At 40.6% G+C, this 27,812-nt stretch overlaps 2 protein-coding genes and 1 long non-coding RNA gene across 3 annotated transcripts in view; 2 read left to right on the top strand and 1 right to left on the bottom strand.

The window, feature by feature from the left end:
* LOC111977764 (extracellular serine/threonine protein kinase FAM20C) overlaps positions 1-14,819 on the top strand; it is a 105,354-nt gene extending 90,535 nt beyond the window's left edge. Inside the window, exons 5-9 of the mRNA XM_024007369.2 lie at positions 1,853-1,968; positions 4,030-4,210; positions 4,420-4,529; positions 7,848-7,989; positions 12,941-14,819. Coding sequence (XP_023863137.1) covers positions 1,853-1,968; positions 4,030-4,210; positions 4,420-4,529; positions 7,848-7,989; positions 12,941-13,202 — 811 coding nt within the window. The 3' untranslated portion in view covers positions 13,203-14,819. The remainder of the gene's footprint in view (positions 1-1,852; positions 1,969-4,029; positions 4,211-4,419; positions 4,530-7,847; positions 7,990-12,940) is intronic.
* A 5,185-nt stretch (positions 14,820-20,004) lies between these two features.
* Positions 20,005-22,294, top strand: LOC111978816 (forkhead box protein L3-like). Its single transcript, XM_024009071.2, has 4 exons — positions 20,005-20,233; positions 20,916-21,017; positions 21,106-21,172; positions 21,574-22,294. Exons 1-4 carry the CDS (start codon positions 20,088-20,090, stop codon positions 22,039-22,041), a joined length of 783 nt encoding a protein of 260 aa, XP_023864839.1. The 5' UTR covers positions 20,005-20,087; the 3' UTR covers positions 22,042-22,294.
* Positions 22,295-25,220: 2,926 nt separating this feature from the next.
* On the bottom strand, positions 25,221-27,803 carry LOC139029254 (uncharacterized). Its single transcript, XR_011481548.1, has 2 exons — positions 27,699-27,803; positions 25,221-25,749 (listed from the first exon to the last, which is right to left on the bottom strand). It is a non-coding gene; the product is annotated as an uncharacterized lncRNA (long non-coding RNA).
* Positions 27,804-27,812: the final 9 nt, after the last annotated feature.

Here is a 27,812-nt window from a genome sequence, read left to right as displayed (position 1 = left end):
TAGAGAGGAGGTGAGGTTGAGAGGGAGAAGGAGGTGGAGGTAAGGGAGAGGTAGAGGTAAGAGGAGGGAGGTGGAGGCAAGAGTAGAAGAGGGAGGTAAGGTTGAGGAGGGAGGAGGTGGAGAAGGAGGGTGGAGGTAAGGGAGTGAGGGTGGAGGTAGAGGAGTGAGGGTGGAGTAGAGGGGGAGGGTGGGAGGCAGAAGTAGAGGAGGAGGGGGAGGGTGGGTAGAGTAGGGTGAGTAGCGGCAGGTAGAGGGTGGAGGTAGGGAGAGGTGAGTTAGAATAGTAAAAGGTGGAGGTAGAGAACGATAGAGATGGAGGGAGAGGAGGTGGAGGAAAGGAGGGTGAGTAGAGGGAGGGTGGAGGTAGAAGAGGAAAGGTGGAGGTAGAGGACAATAGAGGATGGAGGGGAGAGGAGGGTGGAGGTAAATGAGGGTGGAAGTAGAGGAGGGTGGAGGACAGGAGGGTGGAAGTAGAGGAGGGTGGATGGAGGTAGAGGAGGGAGGGTGGAGGTAGAAGGAGGGAGGGAGGGAGAGGTGGAGTAGGAGGAGGGTGGAGCTAGGAGAGGAGGAGGTAGTAGAGGAGGAGGGTGGAGGTAGAGAGAGGAGGTGGTGAAGGTAGAGGAGGGAGGGTGGAGGTAGAGGAGGGAGGGTGGAGGTAGAGGAGGGAGGGAGAGGGTGGAGGAGGAGGATAGGGGGCTAGGAGAGGAGGAGTGGAGGTAGAGGGGGGAGGAAGTAGAGGAAGGGGGAGGGTGAAGTAGAGGATGGTGAGGAGGTGTAGGTAGAGGAGGGAGGAGGAGGAATAAGAGCAGAGTGACGAGGGGAAATTGAATCAAAAACTACTTCTTGTTCTCTCTCTCTGTCTCTCTCTCCCTCCTCTCCTTCTCTCTCTTGCTCCCTCTCTCTCTCTCTCAATTCAATTCAAGGGGCTTTATTGGCATGGGAAACATATGTTTAAATCAAATTAAAATGTTTAAATCAAATCCAATCGCATATGTCACCGGTTAGTCGAGGTAATTGAGGTAATATCTACGTGTAGGTAGAGTAAAATGACTATGCATAGATAATAAACAGAGTATAGCAGCAGTTAAAAGAGGTGGGCGGACAATGTAAATCGTCTGGGTAGCCATTTGATATGTTCAGTAGTCTTATGGCTTGGGGGTAGAAGCTGTTAAGAAGCCTTTTGGACATAGACTTGGCGCCGGTACCGCTTGTCATGCGGTAACAGAGAGAACAGTCTATGACTACGGTGGCGGAAGTTTGATTTTTAAGAGAGAGAGAGAGAGGGACTGAGAGAGAGACCGTGTTCATGCTAGAAGACTCCATCTCCCTGGAGTGGTCTCATACGTGCTGAGAATACTATAAACACAGAACATCTGCATAGCTCATGCATACACACATTCACAGGACATACACACATACACATCTGCGCCCAGACATGCCAATATTCTGTGCACATACCTGGGTTCACACACAGATGAATCATCAGAGGCATGTGTCCAACTCGTGGCTTCTCTGGATAACTATCTCCTTCCCACATTGTAGAATAGAAACATAGCATATGTCAGAACTACGCATGGTGTAAATTAAGACCAAGCATGGTTGATTAGATCATTATCATCGCTGATTTAGAATAGAGTAATTTGAGCTTTTGATGTGAAATCATTTAGACTTTCTGTGATGACCTAGGCTGTTACTGTAGCAGTTCAAAGCAAAGTGCTCTTTCTTATGTCACAGCTACCTCTGGTGGTGTTAAAAAGAAACTACAGTGCACTTTACTTGAAGAAGAATAGTAGAATAAATAGCATGGTGGCATAGCATGTGGACCTATATGTCTCTCTATGTCCTGTTGCAGGATCCTGGATTTCCGCCGTGTCCCTCCTGTAGCCGGTAGACTATTGAATATGACTAAAGAGATCAAGGACGTGACCAGAGACAAGAAGCTGTGGAGAACCTTCTTCATCTCACCAGGTACTGAACCAGACATGCTACGCTCCTCTGTGTCAGTGTCCTATAGGACAGTAGTCTGAGGTTCAAACACAGTTGTCTTGAGCAATGAAACTGACATGGGAAGCTTATACAGCTTTATTCACATCAGGGGGATTTAGAGAAACAATATAGCTTTGTTCATGTTAGGGGAATTTAGCAAAACAAGGTAGCTTTATTCAAGTCAGGGGAATTTAGCAAAACAATGTAGCTTTCTTTATTCACATCAGGGGGGTTGAGTTCAGGGCTCTGTGCAGGCCAGTCAAGTTCTTCCACACTAATCTCGACAAACCATTTCTGTATGMACCAAGCTTTGTGCACGGGGACATTGTCATGCTGAAACAGTAAAGGGCCTTCCCCAAACTGTTGCCACAATGTTGGAAGCACAGAATCGTCTAGAATGTCATTGTATGCTGTAGCTTTAAGGAGCCTAGCCCGAACCATGGAAAACAGCCCCAGACCATTTTTCCTACACCAAACTTTACAGTTGGCACTATGTATTGGGGCAGGTAGCATTCTCCTGGCATCRGCCAAACCCAGATGCGTACGTCGGACTGCCAGATGGTGAAGCGTGATTCATCAATCCAGAGAACACGTTTCCACTGCTCCAAAGTCCAATGGCGGTGAGCTTTACACCACTCCAAGCRGACGCTTAGCGGTGTGCATCAAATCAAATGTATTTATATAGCCCTTCTTACATCAGCTGATATCTCAAAGTGCTGTACAGAAACCCAGCCTAAAACCCCAAACAGCAAGCAATGCAGGTGTAGAAGCATGGTGATCTTAGGCTTGTGTGCAGCTGCTCGGCCATGGAAACACATTTCATGAAGCTCCCGACGAACAGTTATTGTGCTGACATTGTTTCCAGAGGCAGTTTGAAACTCGGTAGTGAGTGTTGCAACCAAAGASACTATTTTTARGCGCTACCCGCTTTAGCACTCGGCAGTCCATTCTGTGAGCTTGCATGTCCTACCACCTTGTGGCTGAGCTGTTGTTGCTCCTAGAAGTTTCCACTTCACAATAGCAGCACTTACAGTTGACCAGAGTAGCTCTAGCAGGGCATAKATTTGACTAACTAACTTATTGGAACGGTGGCATCCTATGAAGGTGCCACGTTGAAAGCCACTGAGCTCTTCAGTAAGGCTATTCTAGTGCCAATGTTTGTCTTTGGAGATTGCATGGCTGTGTGCTCAATTTTATACAGCTGTCAGCAATGACTGAAATAGCCAAATCCACAAATTTGAAGGGGTGCCCACATACTTTTAGTGTAGCTTTGTTCATGTCAGGGGAATTTAGCAAAAAAGGTTGCAGCATTCATGTGAGGGGAACAAAGCAGTGGTGAAACTTAGGGGCAACTCCTTACGATATGATATGTGGCTCTTCTCACACAAGATGAACTGAGCAGGAGTTAACAACTTGGTGAAACTTCTATTTTTGTGTGTTGCACTTGCATTTAGTACCCACTCTGCACAGATGTCAATTCAATGTCTATTCCACGTTGGTTCAATGTAATTTCATTGAAATTACGTGCAACCAACGTTGTGTGTCCAGTGGGTAGCGTCTATGAATCAGATAATTATGCATAGTATTGGCGTCAAACAGAAGAACCATGGACACAGTTGGCTCCTGGTGCTGTGAGATTATGATATCAGGACCTGCTTAGGCAAAGTAATTGTAACTGTAGAGCAATGGATGCAGTATATGGTCAAATGAATGGCTGCGGTGTTGCCGTTATAATGATTACATGATGCTTGGAATGCTAAGGCATAAAGGTATGAAAGTGTATTATTATTTTAAATGTGGTTCTGTTCTTGTCTATTAATGTTCTGTATTATGTCATGTATGTTTTGTGTGGACCCCAGGAAGAGTAGCTGCTGCTTTAGCATTAGCTAGTGGGGATCCTAATAAAATACTAAACATTATAATAAAAAACACAGTATGAACATATCAACTGTGTTTAAGAACTGTAGATGGTTCTATTGGTCACCAAATTGACAAATCAATATCACCAACTAAGCCATTCATGTCAACTACGTCATTTCTCAGCCAACAACATCTGTTTCTACGGGGAGTGTTCGTACTACTGCTCTACAGAGCATGCTCTGTGCGGTAAGCCAGACCAGATCCAGGGTTCCCTGGCTGCCTTCCTCCCAGACCTGACCCTGGCAAAACGCAAGACCTGGAGAAACCCCTGGAGACGATCCTACAACAAACGCAAGAAAGCAGAGTAAGGCACCAATACAAGGATGACATAATATAACAAATAGAGTGGTGCATTTATATACAGGCTTATACACCCATGTAGAGTTTGAAGAGTTAAGATGTTTAACAGTTTTATTTTAAGGTTGTTCACTCGATAGGTATATGTACATACTGTATATAGGTTATTATGGTGCTGATCAGTACTCTACTGTGTGTGTGTGTGTGTGTGTGTAGGTGGGAGGTAGACCCTGACTACTGTGAAGAGGTTAAACAGACCCCTCCCTACGACAGCAGCACCCGTCTATTGGACATCATGGACATGACCATCTTTGACTTCCTCATGGGTGAGACCACACCTCTTAATACATACTTCACAGGAGGCTACTGAGGGGAGGACGGCTCATAATAATGACCAGAAAGGAGCAAATGGAATGGCATCAAACACCTGGAAACCATGTGTTTAATGTATTTGATACCATTCCACTGATTCCACTCCAGTCATTACCACGAGCCTGTTCTTCCCAATTATTAAGGTGCACCAACCTCCGGTGACTTACATACATCAGTGGAGGAAGGGGAGAACCATCCTCAGTGGATTWTTTTTTTTTTTTACCATTTAAAAAGTCACCCTTTTTAGATTAAACTATACTAAATATATCCACATCACCAAATAATTGATTAAAACATACTATTTTGCAATGAAGGACTACAGTAGCACTAGGGTAGCACCATGGTGTAGCCAGAAGACAGCTATCTTCACTTCTTCTCTGGGTACATTGACTTCAACACAACCTAGAAGGCAAATGGTTCTCACCCCCTTCCATAGACTTAGACAGTAATTATGACAACCTCCAGGGGACGTCCTCCAACCTGTCAGAGCTCTTGGAGCATGAACTCTACCCAATCAAAGGATCAGAGAATGAATCTAGTACTGAAAGCATAAGTTAGCACCGCAGTGCATAAAATGTGGTGAGTAGTTGACTCAGAGAGAAGACAATAGTTGAACAGTTTAACAAATTAATTTCTTCCAAAATGAAGGAGAAGCAAGAGATTATCATTAGTTTTTTTTTWACTTTTAGTTTCACTTAGCAAATGCAGCTAGCTAGTTTAGCCTACTTAAACACCCTGCTCAAACAGAGGGATGCTATGTTAGCTAGCTGGCTATGACTATCGAACATAACACTGGAACTCTTCCAAGTCAAAGTAAGCTTTTGGTTTTACTAATGTATTGCCACCGGGGCCCTCCGGTGTAAACCGTAGTCTGGCATTTTTATGGCGGTTTTGGAGCAGTGGCTTCTTCCTTGCTAGCGGCCTTTCAGGTTATGTCGATATAGGACTCGTTTTACTGTGGATATAGATACTGTTGTACCTGTTTCCTCTAGCATCTCCACAGGGTCCTTGGCTGTTGTTCTCGGATTCATTTTCACTTTTCGCACCAAAGTACGTTCATCTCTAGTTGACAGAACGCGTCTCCTTCCTGAGCGGTATGACGGCTGCGTGGTCCCATGGTGTTTATACTTGCGTACTATTGTTTGTACAGATGAACGTGGTACCTTCAGGCATTTGGAAATTGCTCCCAAGGATGAACCAGACTTGTGGAGGTCTACAATTTGTTTTCTGAGGTCTTGGCTGATTTCTTTTGATTTTCCCATGATGTCAAGCAAAGAGGCACTGAGTTTGAAGGTAGGCCTTGAAATACATCCACAGGTACACCTCCAATTGACTCAAATGATGTCAATTAGCCTATCAGAAGCTTCTAAAGCCATGACATCATTTTCTGGAATTTTCCAAGCTGTTTAAAGGCACAGTCAACTTAGTGTATGTAAACTTCTGACCCACTGGAATTGTGATACAGTGAATTATAAGTGAAATAATCTGTCTGTAAACAATTGTTGGAAAAATTACTTGTGTCATGCACAAAGTAGATGTCCTAACCGACATGCCAAAATTATGGTTTGTTAACAACAAATTTGTGGAGTGGTTGAAAAACGAGTTTTAATGACTCCAACATAAGTGTATGTAAACTTCCGACTTCAACTGTATACTGAACAAACTCAACAATCAACGACGACACTGTGGCCCGTCCAAAGTTACCCCCGGACATGGCCAACCAGGCAGGGTATAACAGCAAGGGGGGTTAGTCACTCCAGTGCCCGTTCACCTTCGCACCCCTGGATCAGACTACACTCAATCTAAGAACCTACTGAAGATATGGGTCTATAGTAAAGACTTAAAGCTCGAGACCAAGTCTGCGTCTCTCACATAGATCAGCAGACCATTCCATAAAAATGTAGCTCTATAGGAGAAGGCCCTGCCTCCAGCTGTTTGCTTAGAAATTCTACGAACCATCGCGTACGGGTAGGTACAGTACCAAGTTTGTACACACCTACTTATTCAAGGGTTTCTTTATTTGTTTCTGTTTTCTACATTGTAGAATAATAGTTAAGACATTCAAATTATGAAATAACACATGGAATCATGTAGTAACCAAAAACTTTTAAACAGCTTTGCACACTCTTGGCATTCTCTCAACCAGCTTCCACTGGAATGCTTTTCCAACAGTCTTGAAGGAGTTCCCACATATGCTGAGCACTTGTTGGCTGCTTTTCCTTCACTCTGCAATCCAACATCACAAACATCTCAATTGGGCTGAGGTTGGGTGATTGTGGAGGCCAGGTCATCTGATGCAGCACTCCATCACTCTCCTTCTTGGTCAAATAGCCCTTACACAGCCTGGAGGTGTGTTGGGTCATTGTCCTGTTGAAAAACAAATGATAGTCCCACTAAGCAAAGGACAGATTTCTACCGGTCTAATATCAATTGCTCGTGTTTCTTGGCCCAAGCAAGTCTTTTCTTTTTATTGGTGTCCTTTAGTAGTGGTTTCTTTGCAGCAATTCGACCATTATTGCCTGATTCACGCAGTCTCTGAACAGTTGATGTTGTGATGTGTCTGTTACTTGAACTCTGAAAAGACAGGCTTCCAGGGTAGACAATTTTGGGGCTTCACCATGTTTCATCGAAATGTACAGCTGTGTGTTGTCTTCACAACTGTGAAAGTTGACATTGTGTTTCCGAATGACATCACCAAGAGGTAGCATATATAGTAAAAACAATAGTGGTCCTAGAACGGAACCTTGAGAAACACCGAAACGTACTATTTATTTGTCAGAGGACAAACCATTCACAAAGACAAATTGATATCTTTCCGACAGATAACAACTAAACAAGGCTAGAACTTGTCCGCGTAGACCAATTAGGGTTTCCAATCGCAATGCACTATATTAGCCCACACAGCTACATGGATACATTTTCATCCTAGGTTTGGAACCTCATATTGAAGCTTATAGGGATGCCTAATGATATATAGAACAACCTTACAATGATCTACTTTGGCATCATGAACCCTCTAACACAATACATTAATTTGACTTGGTGAAAATCTGTTTTTGGACCTAACTCGCTTACCACTTTTTCCATGTGGTTTCTTGGTTCACAGACTGCATGAAATGATGACCTCTTCATAATTATGTGGTCAAATTATTAATTTTGTGTATGGTTTTCTAGAAACAAAGGTAGCTTAACTTACCCCTTTGGCTGAACTTACCGCACTCTCCCCTACAACTACAACATGGCTCCCTTTCTAAAATGACATCTCTCCTTAGGCAACATGGATCGTCATCACTACGAGACGTTTGAGAAGTTTGGCAACGAGAGCTTCATTATCCATCTCGACAATGGGAGAGGGTTTGGAAAGCATTCTCATGATGAGGTGTCTATTCTGGTGCCTTTAAGCCAATGTTGCAGGTTAGTGACTTTTTTTATATTTTCCATCAACTGGCATGTTTGATGTATCATTGGGCATGCAGACATCAAGAGCTTACTAATTAAACTGAAATGTCAGACATTCATCCTGAACAATGAGAAATAAGATTTATTTTATTTTAATAAAAAATAAAAATAATAATTTAAACTGCGATATTTAATAACATAGTAAATTGAATCATTTCAAATATAAAAGACAAAAATACTTAACTTCTGACTACTTTAATACACAGATAAGTGAATTTGTCGCTATACTTTTGGTACCCTAAAATGGGGGGTCTACAGGACTTTCTCCCTGTCTTCTTCGATTCGGGTTTGGGTGTAGCTGGTCTCCTGGACGGTGGGGGCTATTGGGGGTTCAACCTCGTTGAGGATAGTGTAGCTGGTCTCCTGGGTGGTGGGGGTTATCTCCTGGGCGGATCCCCAAGGATAGTGTAGCTGGTCTCCTGGGCGGCTCCTTGATAGTGTAGCTGGTCTCCTGGGCGGTGGGGGTTATCTCCTGGTTGGGGATCCGGGTGTAGCTGGTCTCCTGGGCGGTGGGGGATATTGGGGGTTCAACCTGGATGAGGATCCGGGTATAGCTAATCTCCTGGGTGGTGGGGGGGGGTCAACCTGGATGAGGATGGTCTCATGAGGGGAAACTGTATCAGACAGTTCATGGGCAGCAACAGGAGGAGAGGTAGAGGGTTGTAGTGTGTGGGCATGGGTGTTGATTGCCACCTACAGTCTGATATACCAAGGCTTTCAGACAATCAGCATTCAGGGCTGGAACCACCCAGTTTATAAATAAACTTCTGGCGCTAACATGCTTCCTTTGTCCTGATCGTGTCCACATTCTGATTGTGCCCACATTTTCAGAAATGCGTCTACATGGTCTTATCCGTCCACTCTGTCCGCATTGTGAACAGATTTCCTGTATGCTAATTCTTTGACAGATATTCTTTCAAAATAATACATTATTTACATTTGTTTTTTATTGAAGCCGCTCAACAACTAGATCACATTAGTCATCTAACAGCCTCCCATGCAGAGCGAGACACAGAAGCAACCAGGGTCAGCGCCCTGCTCAAGGGCATGTCGACAGATCTCCTACCAGCCCTCCAAGATCCCCCCTACAGTTCCCCAAGAGCTGCCCCCCCCCCCAATGCACCAACAACCAACAAAATAAAAAGCGAAAAAAGACAAAGACAAAGGAAAACAGAAACAACAATGCAAGAGACATCAAGGACAACAAAAATCATAACAGCAAGGCCAACTGAATATGTTTTAGTGCATTTATGGCACTATTTACGTGTGTGTGGTGTGTGGTGTGTGTGTGTGTGGTGTGTGTTGTGTGTGTGTTGCGTGTGCGTGTGCGTGTATGTGTGCATTTGAATGAGAGTGCATATGTAAAAACACCTGCACTGCATCAGCCTCAGGCAAACAGGCATTAACTGTAACAACACTGCCCCTCAGTGTCATTCAAACTTACTTTTTGTTATATTTTATTTTTATGTAATTTTTTAAACTTTTATCTTTGACCGTCATTCATTCAAATCAATCACATTATTTATAAAGCCCTTTTTACATCAGCCGATGTCACAAAGCGCTGTACAAAAACCCAGCCTAAAACCTCAAACAGCAAGCAATGAGGTGTAGAAGCATTCTATCCCCCGCCCTGCAACTCCACTCCCACTTGTCTCCAATTCCACATCCCAACCCTCAGCTTCCCTCAGCCCGTCCCACCTATCTCTGCTGGCCACCCTCTTTGGATTTCGATGCACCATATATCTTTCAACTATGATGTGATGTTTAACATACAATTTCAATCTATCTAATCGAATAGAATCCACAGATTGCGAGTTGAAGATAAATACTTTTACTAAGTGTATTAGTATATTAGTAATTGACAGACCCGGTCTCTCCAGATCTCCCAACGGTACAATTTTAGATCAATGTTATGCATTTTCAGTCATTTGGACCTCAGTCCAAAAACAGGCTACTTGAGGGCAATACCAAAATAAATGGTCTATTGATTCTCTATCCTCACAACAAAATCTGCAGAGCATTGATGATTGTATGCCCCAAATATTTAAGATTTTGTTGCTGGCAAGAATTCTATATAATAATTTTATCTGAAGGGCATTAAGTCTTGAATCTTGTGTCATTTTATATATCAACTCAAACCCTGTACCATGGAATTGGTACATCAAAAATCTCTTCTAAACTATTTTGCAATCTGTATGGCACAGCTGTCAACATCCTGGTCCTCAAATGAAACTGGTATACTTTCCTATTAATGCTATTATTATTCCTCCGCCAGTTTTGATCCTTTATATTGGGCAGACAGACCAGTTCCCTACCTCCTCCCACTGAGGTAATGCTGAAATCAATTGGTTGTAATCTTGGATTGAGCAAACCTTCCCACACAATTTTGATAACTCCATGAAAGACATAACTCTATCATTCCAATTTACACTATAAATACAGGTCTTTTGTCAACCAGCACATTTGAGTTCAGCCATAATATTTGTTGTAATATTTGTTCTATCTTTTCAGGGGGATGACATTTAAATTGTAGCCAGCTCTGCAATGCTTGTTTGACACTTTAAAAAAAATATTATTTTAAATGAATCAAAAATGAGACATGGCAAAAAAGCAATGTTTAAACAATGGTTGTGAGTAATCCACTTGAGAACCATTTAGGGTTCAAGTAAAACTTTTGAGTAAGTGAAGCTTTTAGAGAGAGGTTTAGTACTTTTCTATTTAATAATCTAAACCCACCCAATTCATATTCATGTATGGTTTAGTATCCCAGATAAAGTTAAATATATTTAGCTCATATGATTTTAAAAACGAATCATCAGGAGTAGGCATCGCCATAACTAAGTGAGTAAACAGAGTTAATCAGAGCAATTTTTCCATAAATAGACAGGTATTTACCACTCCATGGCTGCAGGATCTGGTCTATTTTTACAAGTTTTCTATTGAAATGAATTTATATATTTTGTGTTATGAATAGCAAGTATGTCTACTTCACTATCAGCCCATTGTATAGGTAAACTGCAGGGTAATGTAAAAGTTTTTTAAAAGATCCAATACGTATCATAATTGGGTTTTAGTCCAGAGAGTCCAGAAAAGTTATCTAGATCTTCAATGAGACATTGCAGGGATCTAGCTTGCAGACTTAATATAAAACTTGAGGCATCGGCAGACACCTTTGTTTTTAAGCCTTGGATTTCTAATCCTCTAATGTTATTTGATAGCTAGCATTTCGATGGCCATAACAAATAGATATTGTGACAGAGGACACCCTTGTTTAACTCCTCTTGACAATTCAAAACTCTCTGAGAAGTAGCTGCTATTTACAACTTATACCTGGGGTTACTATACATTACTTTTAGAGAGAATCACCAAAATTGAAAAAATCCAGGCATTTATAAATGAAATCCAGTCTTACTTTATCAAAGGCCTTTTCAAAATCCGGTATAAATACCAGGCCTGGCTTCTTAGATGTTTCATGATGTTCTATTATTTCTAGTAGTTGTTGCATATTATCTCCAATGCATTGTCCATGTAAAAAACCTGTCTGATCAAGATGAACAATACCTGGTAAAACCTTTTTAATTCTGAGTGCTATGCATTTCACTAGTATTTTTGCATCACAACATTGAAGTGTAAGAGGCTTCCAGTTTTTAAGATAGACTTGATCTTTATATTTGCCATCTGGGTCTTGGTTTAGTAATAGTGAAATAGTGAAATCAGACCTTCCTGTTGAGTACCTGACAGACTACCATTTCTATAGGAGTAGTTAAAACAAGCTAACAATGGAGCTTTGATTATATCAAAAAAGGCTTGATATACCGGTATGCCATCAAGCCCTGGGATTTTTCCAGACTGAAAGGATTTAATAGCTTCAAAAAGTTATTCCTCTGTAATTTGGCCTTCGCATTGATCTTTCTGTACATTTGTTAATTTTCAATTTTTTGTTTTATTTGGAAAGAATTCCTTACAGTAATCGTCATTAAGTGGGTGAGGATGAGACGGAAAAGAGAACATCTGCTTAAAATATTTAGCTTCCTCTTTTAAAATATAATTTGGAGAGTCATAGATGACTCCGTCTTCAGTAACGAGTTTCTGCAAATTCTTTTTGTTAGCGTTCCTGTGTTGGAGATTCAGGAATAATTTGGTGCATTTTTCACCATATTCCATCCAGTTTGCTTTATTTTTGTAATAGATTACATTAGATTGTTCTTGAATAAGTTCCTCCAGTTCTTTTTGTTTTTCCTCTAACTTATTTTGTATCTCCGTAGTATCATTTTTGTGCCATCTACCTGTACTATTAGTTCATGGATTTCCCTTGTTAGTCGTGTCTCTTTAGCCAGAAACTGCTTTTTTTATTATTGATGAATATTGAATTGAATGACCTCTGAAGGTACATTTAAAGATATCCCAAACAATAAGGTGATTTGCTGAACCTATATTGTACTGGAAAAATTCAGTTATGAATTATTTGGTTCTAGTTAAAAATAAATTGTCCTCCTGTAAACTTTGATTAAATTTCCAATGTCCACGTGGAAATTCTATAAGAGTTATGTGAACTTCAATTAGATGATGATCCGATTGCATTCTGTCTCCTGTTAAAACTTTTTTAGAAATTAATCTCTGCCTTTTTTGTTGAGTGCTCCAAATCCATTCTGCCTCGAATTAGTAATTTTGGAAGATTTTCTTGGTAAGGCCTTTTGTTGGATTTTTGTCATAGTTGTCGAGCACCGCTCCTACTTTTCTTTGTTTGTTGTAGGCCTTCCTGAACTCTCAGAATTTACTTGAATTGTGACTGGTGAACTGCAATGCACTTAACCTGAGTTTTCACTTATCATAAATTGATGACTTTATATGAAGTTGTAATCAAACAGCATTAATAAACTTCCTCCATTCCCTCCTGTCCCTCCAGAGTGAAGAAGTCGACACACCTGCATCTGCAGCTGCTGGCGAAAGAGGAGTACCAGCTGAGTGGTCTGATGTCTGAGTCTCTGCTGAGGGACAAACTGACCCCCATCCTCATCCAGCCCCACCTGAAGGCTATGGACAGACGACTACACCACACACTCAACGTCCTGGCAGACTGCATCGAGAAGGAGGGCTATAGTAATGTTGTGGAGGATGACCTGGCGGGGGAGAGGGAGTGGGGGCACACATCACCCAGGGGGAGGTAGCTGCGAGGCCTGAACCGTTCTAGAATGGACTAGACTGGATTGGACTGGATCGAACTGGCCGGAACTAGAGTGGATCGGACTTAACTGGACTGGATTGAACAAATGTGGACCGCTATCACCATAGGCCCCTTAAATAACTTAGTGTAGACCACCCAACCAACCGATCGATCGATGGATTGCCCACCACAGCGCTACAGACCATGAAAGTCTTGAGAGATGCTTGTCTTGTTCAGAAGACATTTTTGAATTCAGTGAATTCCAAGACTGATATTATTCCTTCTGTTGTCACCTGAATCATGTGTGTTTATAAGCATTGTTGGGACCTGTCAAAGGCCTGTAAACAACATGCCTATTGGAGGAGATCGACTCTGTCTTAATTATTTTTTTTAAAGTTTATTGCTAATTGTTTTATTACTTCTGTTGCTGTTTTACGTTGTTGTCGATGTGTTTTTTTTATAAATATATTTGATTGGAGTGCCAGTTTACTGCAAATTGTGTCTTCTGCTTTTCATCTTTCAAGTGCAACCTGTTCTGAGAGTATTTATTAGTTACCCCTGCCACAAAGTGGTCACAGAGTTCAAAGTTTGTCAGGTAGAGGGTAGCACTAGTGCATCTACAAATAGCAATGTCCTTTGTCAATAAATTTGAACTTTTTGTTCAATGTTAGTGGAAAGGAATCTGAATCGCTTGTGGATTCTGTTTGAACTGTGTCAAAACCTAACAAGGGTACAGTAGGCTGAGTCCAATTTTGGCTCTTTTGACTTTTCAAGAACTGCACCAGTCCAGAGCTGTATCACAATTCACAGACCCGTTAATCATTGGTTGGACTAAATCATATCAAAATGTATGTTCAAATCTATGTTTATATTACAACAATTATTCAGATTATTCCTTTGTACTTTTTTTTCTTATTTTTCTTCTGCTTGTAGATTATTTTATTGATTTGAGGATGAAGTTAAGATTTAAAAGTAGTCCTCTATTGTACTAAGAAGCTAAACGTGACACCAAGGTTTTGTATGATGATTGTTCCTTTAGAGTGTGGTGAATGTCTGATGTCCAGATGGAAATGTGGTCTACAGATATTCAGGATGTACATTTCTTAACTTTCCAATGGCAGATCTGCTTTGCTGGAGAAAATATTTCAGTTATTGCTACTGAAAGTCAATATATAGATCATTGGAGGCTGGTGGGATGAGCTATAGGAGGACGGGCTCATTGTAATGGCTGGAATGGAATAAATGGAACAGTATCAAACACATTAAACATATGGAACCCACATTTCTGACTCCGTTCCATCTATTCCATTTTCAGCCATTACAATGAGCCCATCCTCCTATAGCTCCTCCCACCAGCCCCCACTGCAGTAGATAAACCTAGTGCCTGTGCAATGATAGAACTACTTGAAAGTTTGGGATTATGACTAAAAGAGTAATTGCAGGAAAATATGAATTCCTGATATAAAGCTATATACATAGGTGGGGAGTTCTGTGCGTATACTCCATCTATCCCATCCTGTTTTTATCTGTGTCTCTTTAGGTCTGTCTGGTTGATACTGTATGTATGGACGGTTAATGTGGAGGTTTGTAAAGGTGCAATTAAACAAGATGTGCATTTAAATGTGTCATTTAACCTCATCAGTTATATATCTCAAAGTTAGAAAAATAGATAAAATAATGATTGCGACGGGGCATAAAACTCTGACTTGATTCTGATCCTTGTAGGCACCACAGAAACAGTCAAGTCTTACAGAAAACAAATATATCTAATATCTATGTGTCCATACGTTCAGAGTACAGTGCCTCATCTGTAGCTTAATTGACACAATCAAGTGAATTGAATACATATAAGTACAGTAATGATGTCTACTACAGCACCCCAACATCAACATGTTTACAGTCTTTTTGTTTTGATAACCTTTCCCTAGCCTCCGTAAAAGCCTCCGCTATGCTTTATAAATGCATCCATAGGACTGAATGGASGAAGCCCAGTCTGAGTTTACGACTCAAATAGCACCCTATTCCCTATATTGTGCACTACTTTTAACCAGAACCCTATGTGCCCTGGTCAAAAGTATTGCACTGTAAAGGTAATAGGGTGCTATTTGGGATGCTGTCTGAGACAAGCATCTAATAGAGAGAGACCACAGGCCTAACCAGGGTAATCAGCCTGACCGCAGATGGGACAGCAGAGGAATCATCGTCATGGGAATAAACCAGGAATCCGACCAACAGGACGCCTTATCTGATCCTGCGCCCACCCTCTTTCCTCTGCACTGCTCCGATGGAGTGACCATAGAATAGAATAGAATAGAATAGAATGGACATAGCTTTGGAATCTGTTTCAAGTTCTAATTCTATGATAGTGACTCCTTGTTTGAAAATGTGGGTGGTACACCATGCCCTGGATTTGCTCCAGAAGACGGTTGATTTCACTGCATCACTAAAGAAAGGGAATTAGTGTACTGGCATGTTTAGAATAGATAATGGGTTATTGCAATTAGAATAACTGGCTAATCACTTTATTTGCGAAATAATTTTGAGGGAGACGAACCAAAGGTCACAAAGGTCGCTTACAAACAGAGAGGATACACCGTGGCTCTAAATGTGAATACAATATCCTGTAGTTGATAATGTGGACACCTCATTGTTGCAGTTGGACTGACACCTAATTATAGTTGATATAATCCACATTTTCTGGTATAGGCCTACAGTGCCTTCGTAAAGTATTCAGACCCCTTGACTTCTTCCACATTTTGTTACGTTTCAGCCGTATTCTAAAATGGATTAAATAAAAAAAATGTTCCTCATCAATCTACACATAATGCCCCATAATGACAAAGCGAAAAAAAATGTTTTTCAGAAAATGTTGTACATTTATTACAATTAAAAACCAGAAATACCTTATTTACATACAGTACCAGTCAAAAGTTTGGACACACCTACTCATTCAGGGATTTTCTTTATTTTTGCTATTTTCTACATTGTACAATAATAGTGAAGACAACAAAACTATGAAATAACACATATGGAATCATGTAGTAACCAAAGAAATGTTCAACAAATCAAAATATATTTTATATTTGAGATTCTTCAAAGTAGCCACCCTTTGCCTTGACGACAGCTTTGCACAATCTTGGCATTCTCTCAACCAGCTTCATGAGGTAGTCACCTGGAATGCATTTCAATTAACAGGTGTGCCTTGTTAAATGTATATTTGTGGAATTTATTTTCTTCTTAATGCGTTTGAGCCAATCAGTTGTGTTGTGACAAGGTAGGGGTTGCATACAAAAGACAGCCCTATTTAGTAAAATACCAAGTCCGTATTATAGCAAGAACAGCTTAAATAAGCAAAGAGAAACAACAGTCCATCATTAGTTTAAGACATGAAGGTCAGTCAATATTGAACAATTAAAGAACTTTGAAAGTTTCTTCAAGTGCAGTCACAAAAAAACATCAAGCYCTATGATGAAACTGGCATTCATGAGGACCGCCACAGGAAATTAAGACCCAGAGTTACCTCTGCTGCAGAGGATAAGTTGATTAGAGTTAACTACACCTCAGATTGCAGCCCAAATAAATGCTTCACAGAGTTCAAGTAACAGATACATCTCAACATCAACTGTTCAGAGGAGACTGTGTGAATCAGGCCTTCGTGGTCGAAATGCTGCAAGAAACCGCTACTAAAGGACACCAATAAGAAGAAGAGACTTGCTTGGGCCAAGAAACACGAGCAATAGACATTAGACTGGTGGAAATTTCTCCTTTGGTCTGATGAGTCCAAATTTGAGATTTTTGGTTCCAACCCCCGTGTCTTTGTGAGATGCAGAGTAGGTGAACGGATGATCTCCGCATGTGTGGTTCCCACTGTGAAGCATGGAGGAGGAAGTGTGATGGTGTGGGGTTGCTTTGATGGTGACACTGTCAGTGATTTATTTAGAATTCAAGGCACACTTAACCAGAATGGCTACCATAGTATTCTGCAGCGATACGGCATCCCATCTGATTTGCGCTTAGCGGGACTTTAATTTGTTTTTCAACAGGACAATGACCCAACACACTTCCAGGCTGTGTAAGGGCTATTTGACCAAGAAGGAGAGTCATGGAGTGCTGCATCAGAAGACCTGGCCTCCACAATCACTCGACCTCAACCAATTGAGATGGTTTGGGATGAGTTGGACTGCAGAGAGAAGAAAAAGCAGCCAACAAGTGCTCAGCATATGTGGGAACTCCTTCAAGACTGTTGGAAAAGCATTCCAGGTGAAGTTAGTTGAGAGAATGCCAAGAGTGTGCAAAGAGTTCATCAAGGCAAAGGGTGGCTACTTTGAAGAATTTAAAATCTAAAATATATTTTGATTTGTTTGACACTTTCTTGGTTACTACATGATTCCATATATGTTATTTCATAGTTTTGATATCTTCACTATTATTCTACAATGTATAAAATAGTAAAAATAAAGAAAAACCCTTAAATGAGTAGGTGTGCCAAAACTTTTGACTGTTACTGTAAGTCTTCAGACCCTTTGCTATGAGACTCAAAATTGAGCTCAGGTGCATCCTGTTTCCATTGATTATTCTTGAGATGTTTCTACAACTTGATTGTAATCCACCTGTGGTAAATTCAAATGATTGGACATGATTTGGAAAGGCACACACATGTCTATATAAGGTCCCACAGTTGACAGTGCATGTCAGAGCAAAATCCATGAGGTCAAAGGAATTGTCCGTAGAGCTCCGAGACAGGAGTGTGTCACGGCACAGATCTGGGGAAGGGTACCAAAATATTTCTGCAGCATTGAAGGTTCCCAAGAACACAGTGGCCATTATTCTTAAATGAAAGAAGTTTGGAACCACCAAGACTCTTCCTAGAGCTGGCCAAGAACCCAATGGTCACTCTGACAGAGCTCCAGAGTTCCTCTGTGGAGATGGGAGAACCTTCCAGAAGGACAACCATCTCTGCAGCACTCCACCAATCAGGCATTTATGATAGAGTGGCCATAAGGAAGCCACTCCTCAGTAAATGGCACGTGTCAGCCTGCTTGGAGTTTGCCAAAAGGCACCTAAAGACTCTCAGTCCATGAGAAACAAGATTATCTGCTCTGATGAAACCAAGATGGAACTCTTTGGTCTGAATGGCAAGCATCACGCCTGGAGGAAACCTGCCACCATCCCTATGGTGAAGCATCATGCTGTGCGGATGTTTTTCAGTGGCAGGAACTGGGAGACTAGTCGGGATCGAGGAAAAGATGAACGGAGCAAAGTACAGAGAGATCCTTGATGAAAACCTGCTCCAGAGTGCTCAGAACCTCAGACTGGGGCAAAGGTTCACCTTCCAACAGCACACAGCCAAGACAACACAGGAGTGCTTCCGAACAAGACTCTGAATGTCCTTGACTGGCCCAGCCAGAGCTCGGACTTGAACCCGATCGAACATCTCTGGAGAGACCTGGAAATAGCTGTGCAGCAACACTCCACATCCAACCTGACAGAGCTTGAGAGGATCTGCAGAGAGGAATGGGAGAAACTCCCCAAATACAGGTGTGCCAAGCTTGTAGCGTCATACCCAAGAAGACTTGAGGCTGTAATTGCTGCCAAAGGTGCTTCAACCAAGTATTTAATTAAGGGTATGAATACTTATGTAAATATGATGTTTCATATTTTTTTATAKATTTGCAAAAATGTCTAAACCTGTTTTTGCTTTGTCATTACGGGGTATTGTGTGTAGATTGATGAGGGGGAAAAAACAATTTAATATTTTTTAGAATAAGGATAACTTAACAAAATGTGGAAAAGTCAAGGGGTCTGAATACTTTCCTAATGCACCATACCTAGGCTGCCAGCATATGGTTGGGCACATTTTTCATATCATTACTTGAACGTTTTATTCATTTGGAAAATGCACAATTACATGATCTGAGAATAGGACTATATTTATTTGGACGTGGACGTCTAAAATGTTCACTCTTGTTTGCCTCTTTAAAATTGACCTGGGTGTTGACACTTTGTTACCCCATTAGTATAGAATTAGTAAACACAGAATTGCGTTTTAAAACGGTTCTGGTCGCATCGATATAATCACACAAAGGGCCGCTACAACAATTAATCTACTGGATCCCAGCAGACCACACATGGAGGCCTCGCGCCCATGGGCTGTTGGCTGCCTGGAGAGACCTACATGCCACTTTAGTAACCAGTCTGAACACGCATCCCTTGTTTAATTCACGGAAACACAATTTGCGGCCATTATACAGCGTTATAGACTGCATCTACAAAACTCTCCTTGTTGACTAAAATGCAAGGAAGCCCCCCCCCCCCCACACACACACACACACAAAAAAAAAAAAAAACATTGGACAGAAAAAAGTATAATCTTGACACAACACACTTTTTAAAGAGTTAGGCTGAAGACGAACAATAGAAAGAGAGCGATGGAGATGTGAGGTTTGTTAGTATTGGATTAGTTTAAATTCTGTTAGGTAGATTAACCTATAAGAAACATAACAAAGTCAATTCTAAGTAAGCTATAGACCACCCAGATTCAAAGTGAGACAGAGATTAGTCTAGCTACCAGTTGATCACACCCCGGGTTCAGACATTCAAGCAGACAGCATGTGTTGGGCTGGCCAAGTCATTTGGTGCATGGCATGTCTTATCGGCGCTAGCCTAGCCTACAGTAGCTGGGGAACAGTCAGCCAGTCAGGAGGAGAGTGGGGGTTCCTTGTGACCCAGTCATCAACCGAGGGAGAAGGTAGACTTCATTCTCAGTAGCTACCACTATGAGTAGAGTATGCTAGAGTAGAAGACCGTTGACATTCACTGTAAAGGAAACAAGTGTCTGCTTTTGTTGGTATTTAGAGGGTGGTAAAAATCGCCTTTATTTGTTAATTAGATGAAGCAGTCCGATAATAGCCAGTGTGGAAGTGTAGACATGTTTGATAACTCACAGTATCCATATAACTGCTTCAACTATGATGGAGATGGATACCCTTCCTGCAGCACAGATGAAGACAAGAAGATGTGTCGACCTGCTTACAGGTAGAATTCTTATGATTAATATAGGCTTATGAATTTATAATATAATTATCAAGAGTATTATTATTAGCATTATTCATGATCTAAGCTATTATAAATTATGTATTTAAAATATTACATTATGTTTAGTTAGTTTTAATGTGTAAAAAAGTACTAAAGAAATTCAAATTATTTGGGTATTTTATAGAACATAATATAAATCCCAAAGGAATGCAATGCAACTCATTTAAAATCTAAAAACCTTTTACTTACTCTCAGTTACCTTATTTTCTTAATTTCAAATAACCAAATATTGTTGTATTATTTTAATCAGATTGTGGTATTTCAACCAATATCCAAATTAAATTGGTATCATAATTAAGAATATTAAACCAGTTACCCTGAATATAATTTTAATCAGTCTTATCAAGATATTCTTGGTCAGGGTTGGGTAGGTGACTTTCTAAATGTAATCCGTCACAGTTACTAGTTACCTGTCCCAAATTTTTATCAGTAACGTCACTTTTGGATTACCAAAACTCAGTTATGTAATCTGATGATTACTTTAAGGTACTTTTGGATTACCTTCCCCTTAAGAGGCATGTAATCAGTTACTCTCCAACCATGTTCTTGTGAATTTCAATGTGACAAACAACAAATAAATCGTTTTACTTTTTGTAACTTTCTGTCTGCACTCTCTCCTCAGTTACATAGCGTTGATAGCCATGGCCATCCAGCAGAGTCCAGAGCACCGGGTCACCCTGTCAGGGATCTATGAGTTCATCATGAAGCGCTTTCCCTACTACCGGTCAGGAGCTTCACATGTCTATTCAACAGCCATTTTCTGGATACCTTCCACAAATTTGACAGAGTAGTGTTTCCTTTATCCACTACAGGTCCAACCAGAGGGCATGGCAAAACTCCATACGACACAACCTCTCTCTCAACAGCTGCTTTGTTAAGGTAAGGGACATTTTATCACATGTTGTGTGATGATATTTGATCATTTGATTAAGAATCATTAACAAACAGAGTACAAATGTTATCACAATCGTCGATACAAGTTTCACTTGATATCAGTCAGAACAATATATAATATTTTATCCTCATTGATGAAATATTGTATGAAACTTAGAAAATATATTACAATAATAATAATAATAAGGTAACAGTAAAGACAGGCATACACGTTTACATACAAATTTACCAATCGACTGTATGAATTGTAAGCAAATACTTTTTTGCACACAATATCAGCAAAAATGGTAACAGACATAATACTGTTTCATTACAGTACTGTATGTAGAATTCACATTTGAGCGTGATCTCTTTTCTTATTGGTGTGTTTTTTTATTTCCCTCCAGGTTCCCCGTACGGAGGGAAATGAGAAGGGGAAAGGCAACTACTGGACCTTCGCCACCGGTTGTGAGTCCATGCTCGACCTCTTTGAGAACGGCAACTTTCGGCGTCGCCGGCGCCGACGCAACATGAAGATTGGTTTCAGAGAGCCTGGGGAGCCTTTCCTGCCAGTAAACAACAACAATAACAACATCAACAACCAACAAAGCGGCTCCACCAGGCGGTCCGATCCTAACCCCAACCCGGACTCCTTCTGCTCCATCAGCCCTGCCCACAGACCAGGTCACCACAACCCCCTCAACCCAAACTGCCAGGGGAAACCAGAACCGGAAATTAAATTCAGTATTGACTACATCCTCTCCACCCCAGACCCCCCTCTGCCGGGCTTCAGACCCCCACATAGTGGTACAACAGAGCCCCACATACACATTCTGGAGCCCCAACACCTCAACCTGCACTTCTGGACCCTGTGAGTGTCACAGTCTTGACTATAAAGAGAGCGAAAGACTATATCTGAAAGACTGGATGGTTTTCCCTCCATATCTGAATTAGTAAATGAAGAGATCGAAAGACTGCCCTTTTGTGCAAGGGGATACTTTATTGACTTGTTCTGTAATTAAATAACAGAGAGGTCCAGTATTGTGCTGTGGATCCTAGCTGATTATAGTAAATATACATTAGTATACACTCAAAAGAAACTTGTACACTGTTCATAGTCTTGTCCCAAGGCATACATGTTTACATTACGCTTTATCCATAAAGTGGGATGTTCTGTTACGAAGGTCTGTGAAAATAATGATTCACCTATATAATATCTATAATCTATATAATATCTTGCCTATTTTAAGTACAGGATAATACCGAGTATGCTGACTGTATGAGAAAGCTGATAAAACTGAAGGGAGTGTGATATCATCATGAACTATTAAGATMAAAAGGTAATAATCTCTACAATGTTTTGGGTTAGTGAAAGTGTCAAAGCAATGAACAGGGTAAAGGACACATGTCACAGCTGGTACTCAGCCACTTCAACCCTTGTTGTGATTGAAGGCAATTATCATGAGGTTGAATTAATCCAGGCTGAGCCCTCTCCAAACCTAATCTTTCCCAATGACCTTTTAAATTCTCCTGAGACTGACATAGTCCATATTTAATCCAGGCACTCCATTAAAATACATTATATTCATATATTGTATGTAGGAGTTTAAACATGGGGTCTACTCTGCTAACATTTATTTCCCTGTTATGAGGAGGGATATCAATCATCGCCGGGCTTCTCTTGCTTGTTTGAAGGGACAATTTTCAATTTAACCTTTATATTATGCCGTGACTACATCATTCAGGACAGGAGGGGTTTCAACAGAACACAACAACACACTTAACATGAGTGGCATTTAATATAGCATTACACTTGAAAGGTGAGACCGAGATGTGACCCTAGTCAAATACACAAGGCCTGCCATAACACTGCCGCAACCCCCTCCCGACCACCCTGACGCAATTATAATTAAACACACCGGCGTATGCCTCCTTGCAAATCCTGTGATCGATCAGTGATATTAACATTCATACCTGCTTGGCCCTCCAGCCAACGTCTAGCACCACCACTGTTATGGATCAGTAGGTTTCCATTAACGAAGCTGTTGATATAAGGTGGCGCTGTGGATGTAGGCCTATTTGGGTAAATGAACTTAGCATAAAGTGCTGCAAGGCTGGTCTGGGTCTGCATGGGTCTGTGTTGAGACACCAAAGAGAAAGAGCACAGGCAGGGGAAAAGTCGGTGCACACATTATGTTGTCAATGAATGCTCCTATTATTGCTGTAGCTGCGGACTCAAGGGTTCTAGAACGGCGTCTATTACATTTATTAAACATCTATATTTCATATTTCATGTTTGATTTATTTTTCTGGGGAAATATTTTTTAATTAATCCAAACATTTTCGCAAAATATTTTAAATGCATTTTGAGGCTATCAATATGTTTTACCTTAATTTATGTCATATTGAGCAAAAAAAACAGACTCTGCAGCTGGCCTATCTAGCGGAAATCACTCAGTTCTGCCTGCCTCCAGGACAAGACTCATCCCAATAAACGTCAACCTGCTGTGGGCTATGTTGCAGGTAGGTAATGTTGAAATGTGCAACGCAGGGTAGATTGAGTGGAATAGGGAGAAGGAAATTGGGAAAGCAACGATCTGCAACGTTAATAACATCTAAATCATAAACATAAGTAAGTCATTTAATCTACAGCGTTTGTTTTATAATTGGATTTTCATTCTTGGGAGTCATTTTCAACATGACTATGATCATGAATCTCATTATAAATATGTGTGTTGTTGTTTATAAACAATACAATACAGTGTATGTTTGTATATGTGGGAGGCTGTGTAATTTCTCCTTACTTGACTAACAACCATGATTTCTTTGAGCTGTGGTAGGAGGGGATTGGAGGGGGTAGGGGTGCACAGTTTGTTGTATGGGACTTGCTTATGTACCAGTCCTACAGTGGAATGCAGATTGCTGGGTAATGATATCAGGCTTGTATCTAGCTAATGAAGATGGGTTGGAATAGCCTGAGAAGCCAGAAAGGACTCACATACATTTGAATCCATTCGAAGCCGCATTTACAGTACAAGTCAAAGGGCCAGGGATAGATTCTGCGGGGTGGAATATGCCAGTTTTAAAATGGCTTTTAAATGTGTTTTGAATGAGAACATCAACACTGGATGTCAAATCAATGTCAGTTTAGATGTGTTTACAGTTAGATTATATTTACTGTAGATCCTTCAGGCCCTGATTGCCTCCTGCTACTGGAGACCTGTTAGGATGTCCCTGCTAAACCCAAAACTGGGGTTTTAAAATGACTAGAAGGGTGTCAGAAATGAAATAGGATGTAAGAGAAATACGGGAAGTATCCTTTATTTTACATCACTATTCACTGAGAATTGGCATCTACCTGCCTAGCAAGCAGGAACCGCTTTATATGTTGAGGCACTTCAGTGAATCTCAAAAGAAATGAGAGTAATTTGTTAGCTAATTACTATGTAATTATGGTAGCTTGCGACTCTTAGTAAATAGCAAGTAAACATCGGACTGTAAAATAAAGCGTAAGCCCTCATTTCCAATTCAGCCTGCCTCATTTCTTCTCCACCTCCAGTTCCATGCCTGCTTGTCCCAGTCAGGAAGCCTGGCAGAGCTTACGATGAGTCCCAAATGACACCTTATTCCTTTAGTGTATGTCCCAAATGACACCCTATTCCCTATATAGTGCACTATTTTTGACCAGGGCCCATAGGGCTCTTCTCAAAGTAGTGCACTATGTAGGGAATAGGGTGCCATTTAAGAAGCAGCTTACTAAGACCATAGACAGAACACAATGTCTAATCCAATGTTTGATGGACCAATCTGAGACATCCACTTGTTGTTCCTGAGTCAACGTTTTGTAAACCATCTTCAAGAATATTATCTGTGACAACATCTATAGGGGTACAGCAGACTGCTTTAAAAAGCTAACTAGCATATTCACATTATATTGTCCCATGTTTCAGTATTCACACTTCACAGTCATGTCCTTTGGGTGAAAATACAATAATTAATATGCATTTATCATGAAATGATAGATGAGAAGACGGTAGACAATGAGATTAAAAAGTTTCAGAATCAGACCTTGACTTTTATTTAATTCTTCCTTGCAATTGTAAAGACTGAATTACACAGCATGCACAATGTGTGTCATCATGACACAGCTCTGTGTTGCATGGAAGGCGCATTGCACACCATGTACACACACATGCAATGCAACTACAATGCACCACAGCACTGGTCAATACACACAAAACGCACGCACGCCAGACAGTCTCTCACACACACACACACACACACACACACACACACACACACACACACACACACACACACACACACACACCACACACACACCACACACACACACACACACACACACACACACACACACACACACACACACACACACACAGAGACACACACGCCAGTTAATTTTGCTGCTTTGCTATGAGTGTATGGGCTGATTGACGGTCGTTAGTCCCAGTCCCTTCCAGCGCTGCTTGCACATGGCCATTTGCCTTCTCACATCCAGTTTGGCCAGTAGGAGCTGCTCACAGCTTAGAATGTGAACTGTGATTGTCATGTTTCCATTGAAACTGAAGAGAGAGGAAGAGAAGAACATCATTAATCCTGTCTGTTTTACACCACTACTGCCTTCAGTAGGTTCTACCACAGATAAAAGGTTATCAGTATCTTTGATACTACTACGTACTGCAAAGATCCATGGTCCCATGTAAACAACCACTAGAAAAGGGGATGGGAAGAGACCATTGACATTAATAGAGGCTGGGTGACTGTAAGACCACTTGTTAATTCATGTTGTCGTGTAAGTCGGCCAAATTTGGCCTGTAGTTGATTTTATTTGGCCCCCCCAAGTTTTCTAAACAAAAACTAAAAACATTTTTGTTTTTAATTAAACATTATATATATATATATATGTTCATTGTTGGACATAAAAGACTGCAAAAACACCAGGAAATCAGCTCCAAGTGATTTTAATTTAACCTCCTAGAGTTGATTGACGCACCGTTGCTTCGATCTAAGTTACATAACAAAAAAATCCCCATAAAAATGTGTCAGTTAGTGTCAGTTTGCTAGAGTTTAGGTTGTTTTTTGTGTGCATTGGATGCGTCTCAATGCACTGCATCCGCCAGTGTCACACTTCCGCATCTGCAGTGAAAGGTGGTAAAGCTAGAGCGGTCTTTGTTAGACCATGAGACATCCTGAAATCGGTCTTCTCACTTAAACATCTGTAGCGTACGAATGGTTTGACCTACAAACTAAACTACTACCTTGCAATGGAAAGGGGAGACTCTCCCAAAAACGATGGTGTTCTCCGTTTTGCTCTACGACCCCCACAAGTGTCACGGGATATCCACATCCGACCCCCACAAGTGTCACGGTACCTGTTTAAAAAAACTAATGGAAGGAAGGTGATTTTGTGCATACCCCAAAAAAGGGGTTAAATATGTGTAAAGAAAATATATATATATAGATGTATTTCCTGAGTTTTCTTATATCTCCTAGATTTAGGATAGACACTTCAAAACCTTGTTTTTTATGATTTATTTTTTGACTATCTTTTTTGCCATTTATGAATGTGTTATTCAATGTGTTTCTCTAGGCTTTAGTAGTAAAGGCCAAAATCTACATTTTATCAAATCATTTTGTATATATTTTTTGATACCTAAAGGGGTCCTAAAATTCTAAATGTAACAGCTAAATGATCCATAGTATGACCAGTTTAAAACAATTCCTTGTCAGTTTAGTACCCCATCCTCCAACAATGTCTTAGACTCTAAAGAATTAAGAAATTTGTTCCCAAGTATTCCCACGCACAATTGAGACACGTGATCGTATACAAATTTAAGCAAGGTTTAAAGTTATTATGTTTTAGTCAAACATATCTGTTTGGGTTTTCTGTGGTCAATTTGCAGTCTACAAAGTATTTGTAATTATGTTCCGGCCCCCAACCATCTGCTCAAGAAAAAATCATCCCGAGGCTGAATCTAGTTGATGATCCCTGGCCTATGCTATGCTCAGACTGCTCCCTCTACACACATACTTTAATCAAGAGCTCTATGGTTTTAATAATGTAATTGATTTATTAGGACATCTCTATCTATTTCAATCATTGATAACGCAGAGGCAACTTTTTTCTCTTTCAGATCGATGTCCTGTTACCACTATCACATTACTGGACAATACGTAAGTCTTCAACGCAGTACTCGATCACATGTGGCATGATCACATTTTTTTCTTAGAGGTTTTCATAAAGGTTTTGAATCTTCTAGTTATTATAATGAAAGTGTTTTGGCGGGGTCACTTAAATCATTCACATTTTCCAAAAATGGCAGATTATAGTAAATTATAGCGTTGAAATGATGAGAAAGGATTATTATACAAGATTGAGATAATTCAGTAAATAATCAATCAAATATGAAATATGAACACACTGCAAAATACATGTACATTGTCATAAAATTTCGCAACAAGAAGAACAAACATCCATCTAATGCAACAATATATTATTACTAAGATTTACCTTCCAAAGTGAAATCCACACGTTGTGGAATAGAACAGAATAGAATTTGTGGACAACTGTCCACACATGGTCAGCAAGCTTGTGCAAAGCATGAGTTGTGCAATAAGACACGCC

The sequence above is a fragment of the Salvelinus sp. IW2-2015 genome, linkage group LG18 (genome assembly GCF_002910315.2).
Source record: "Salvelinus sp. IW2-2015 linkage group LG18, ASM291031v2, whole genome shotgun sequence".
In the NCBI taxonomy this organism is placed as follows: domain Eukaryota; kingdom Metazoa; phylum Chordata; class Actinopteri; order Salmoniformes; family Salmonidae; genus Salvelinus; species Salvelinus sp. IW2-2015.
Note: the sequence above shows the minus strand (reverse complement) of the source record. Positions and strands in the feature narration are given on the sequence as shown.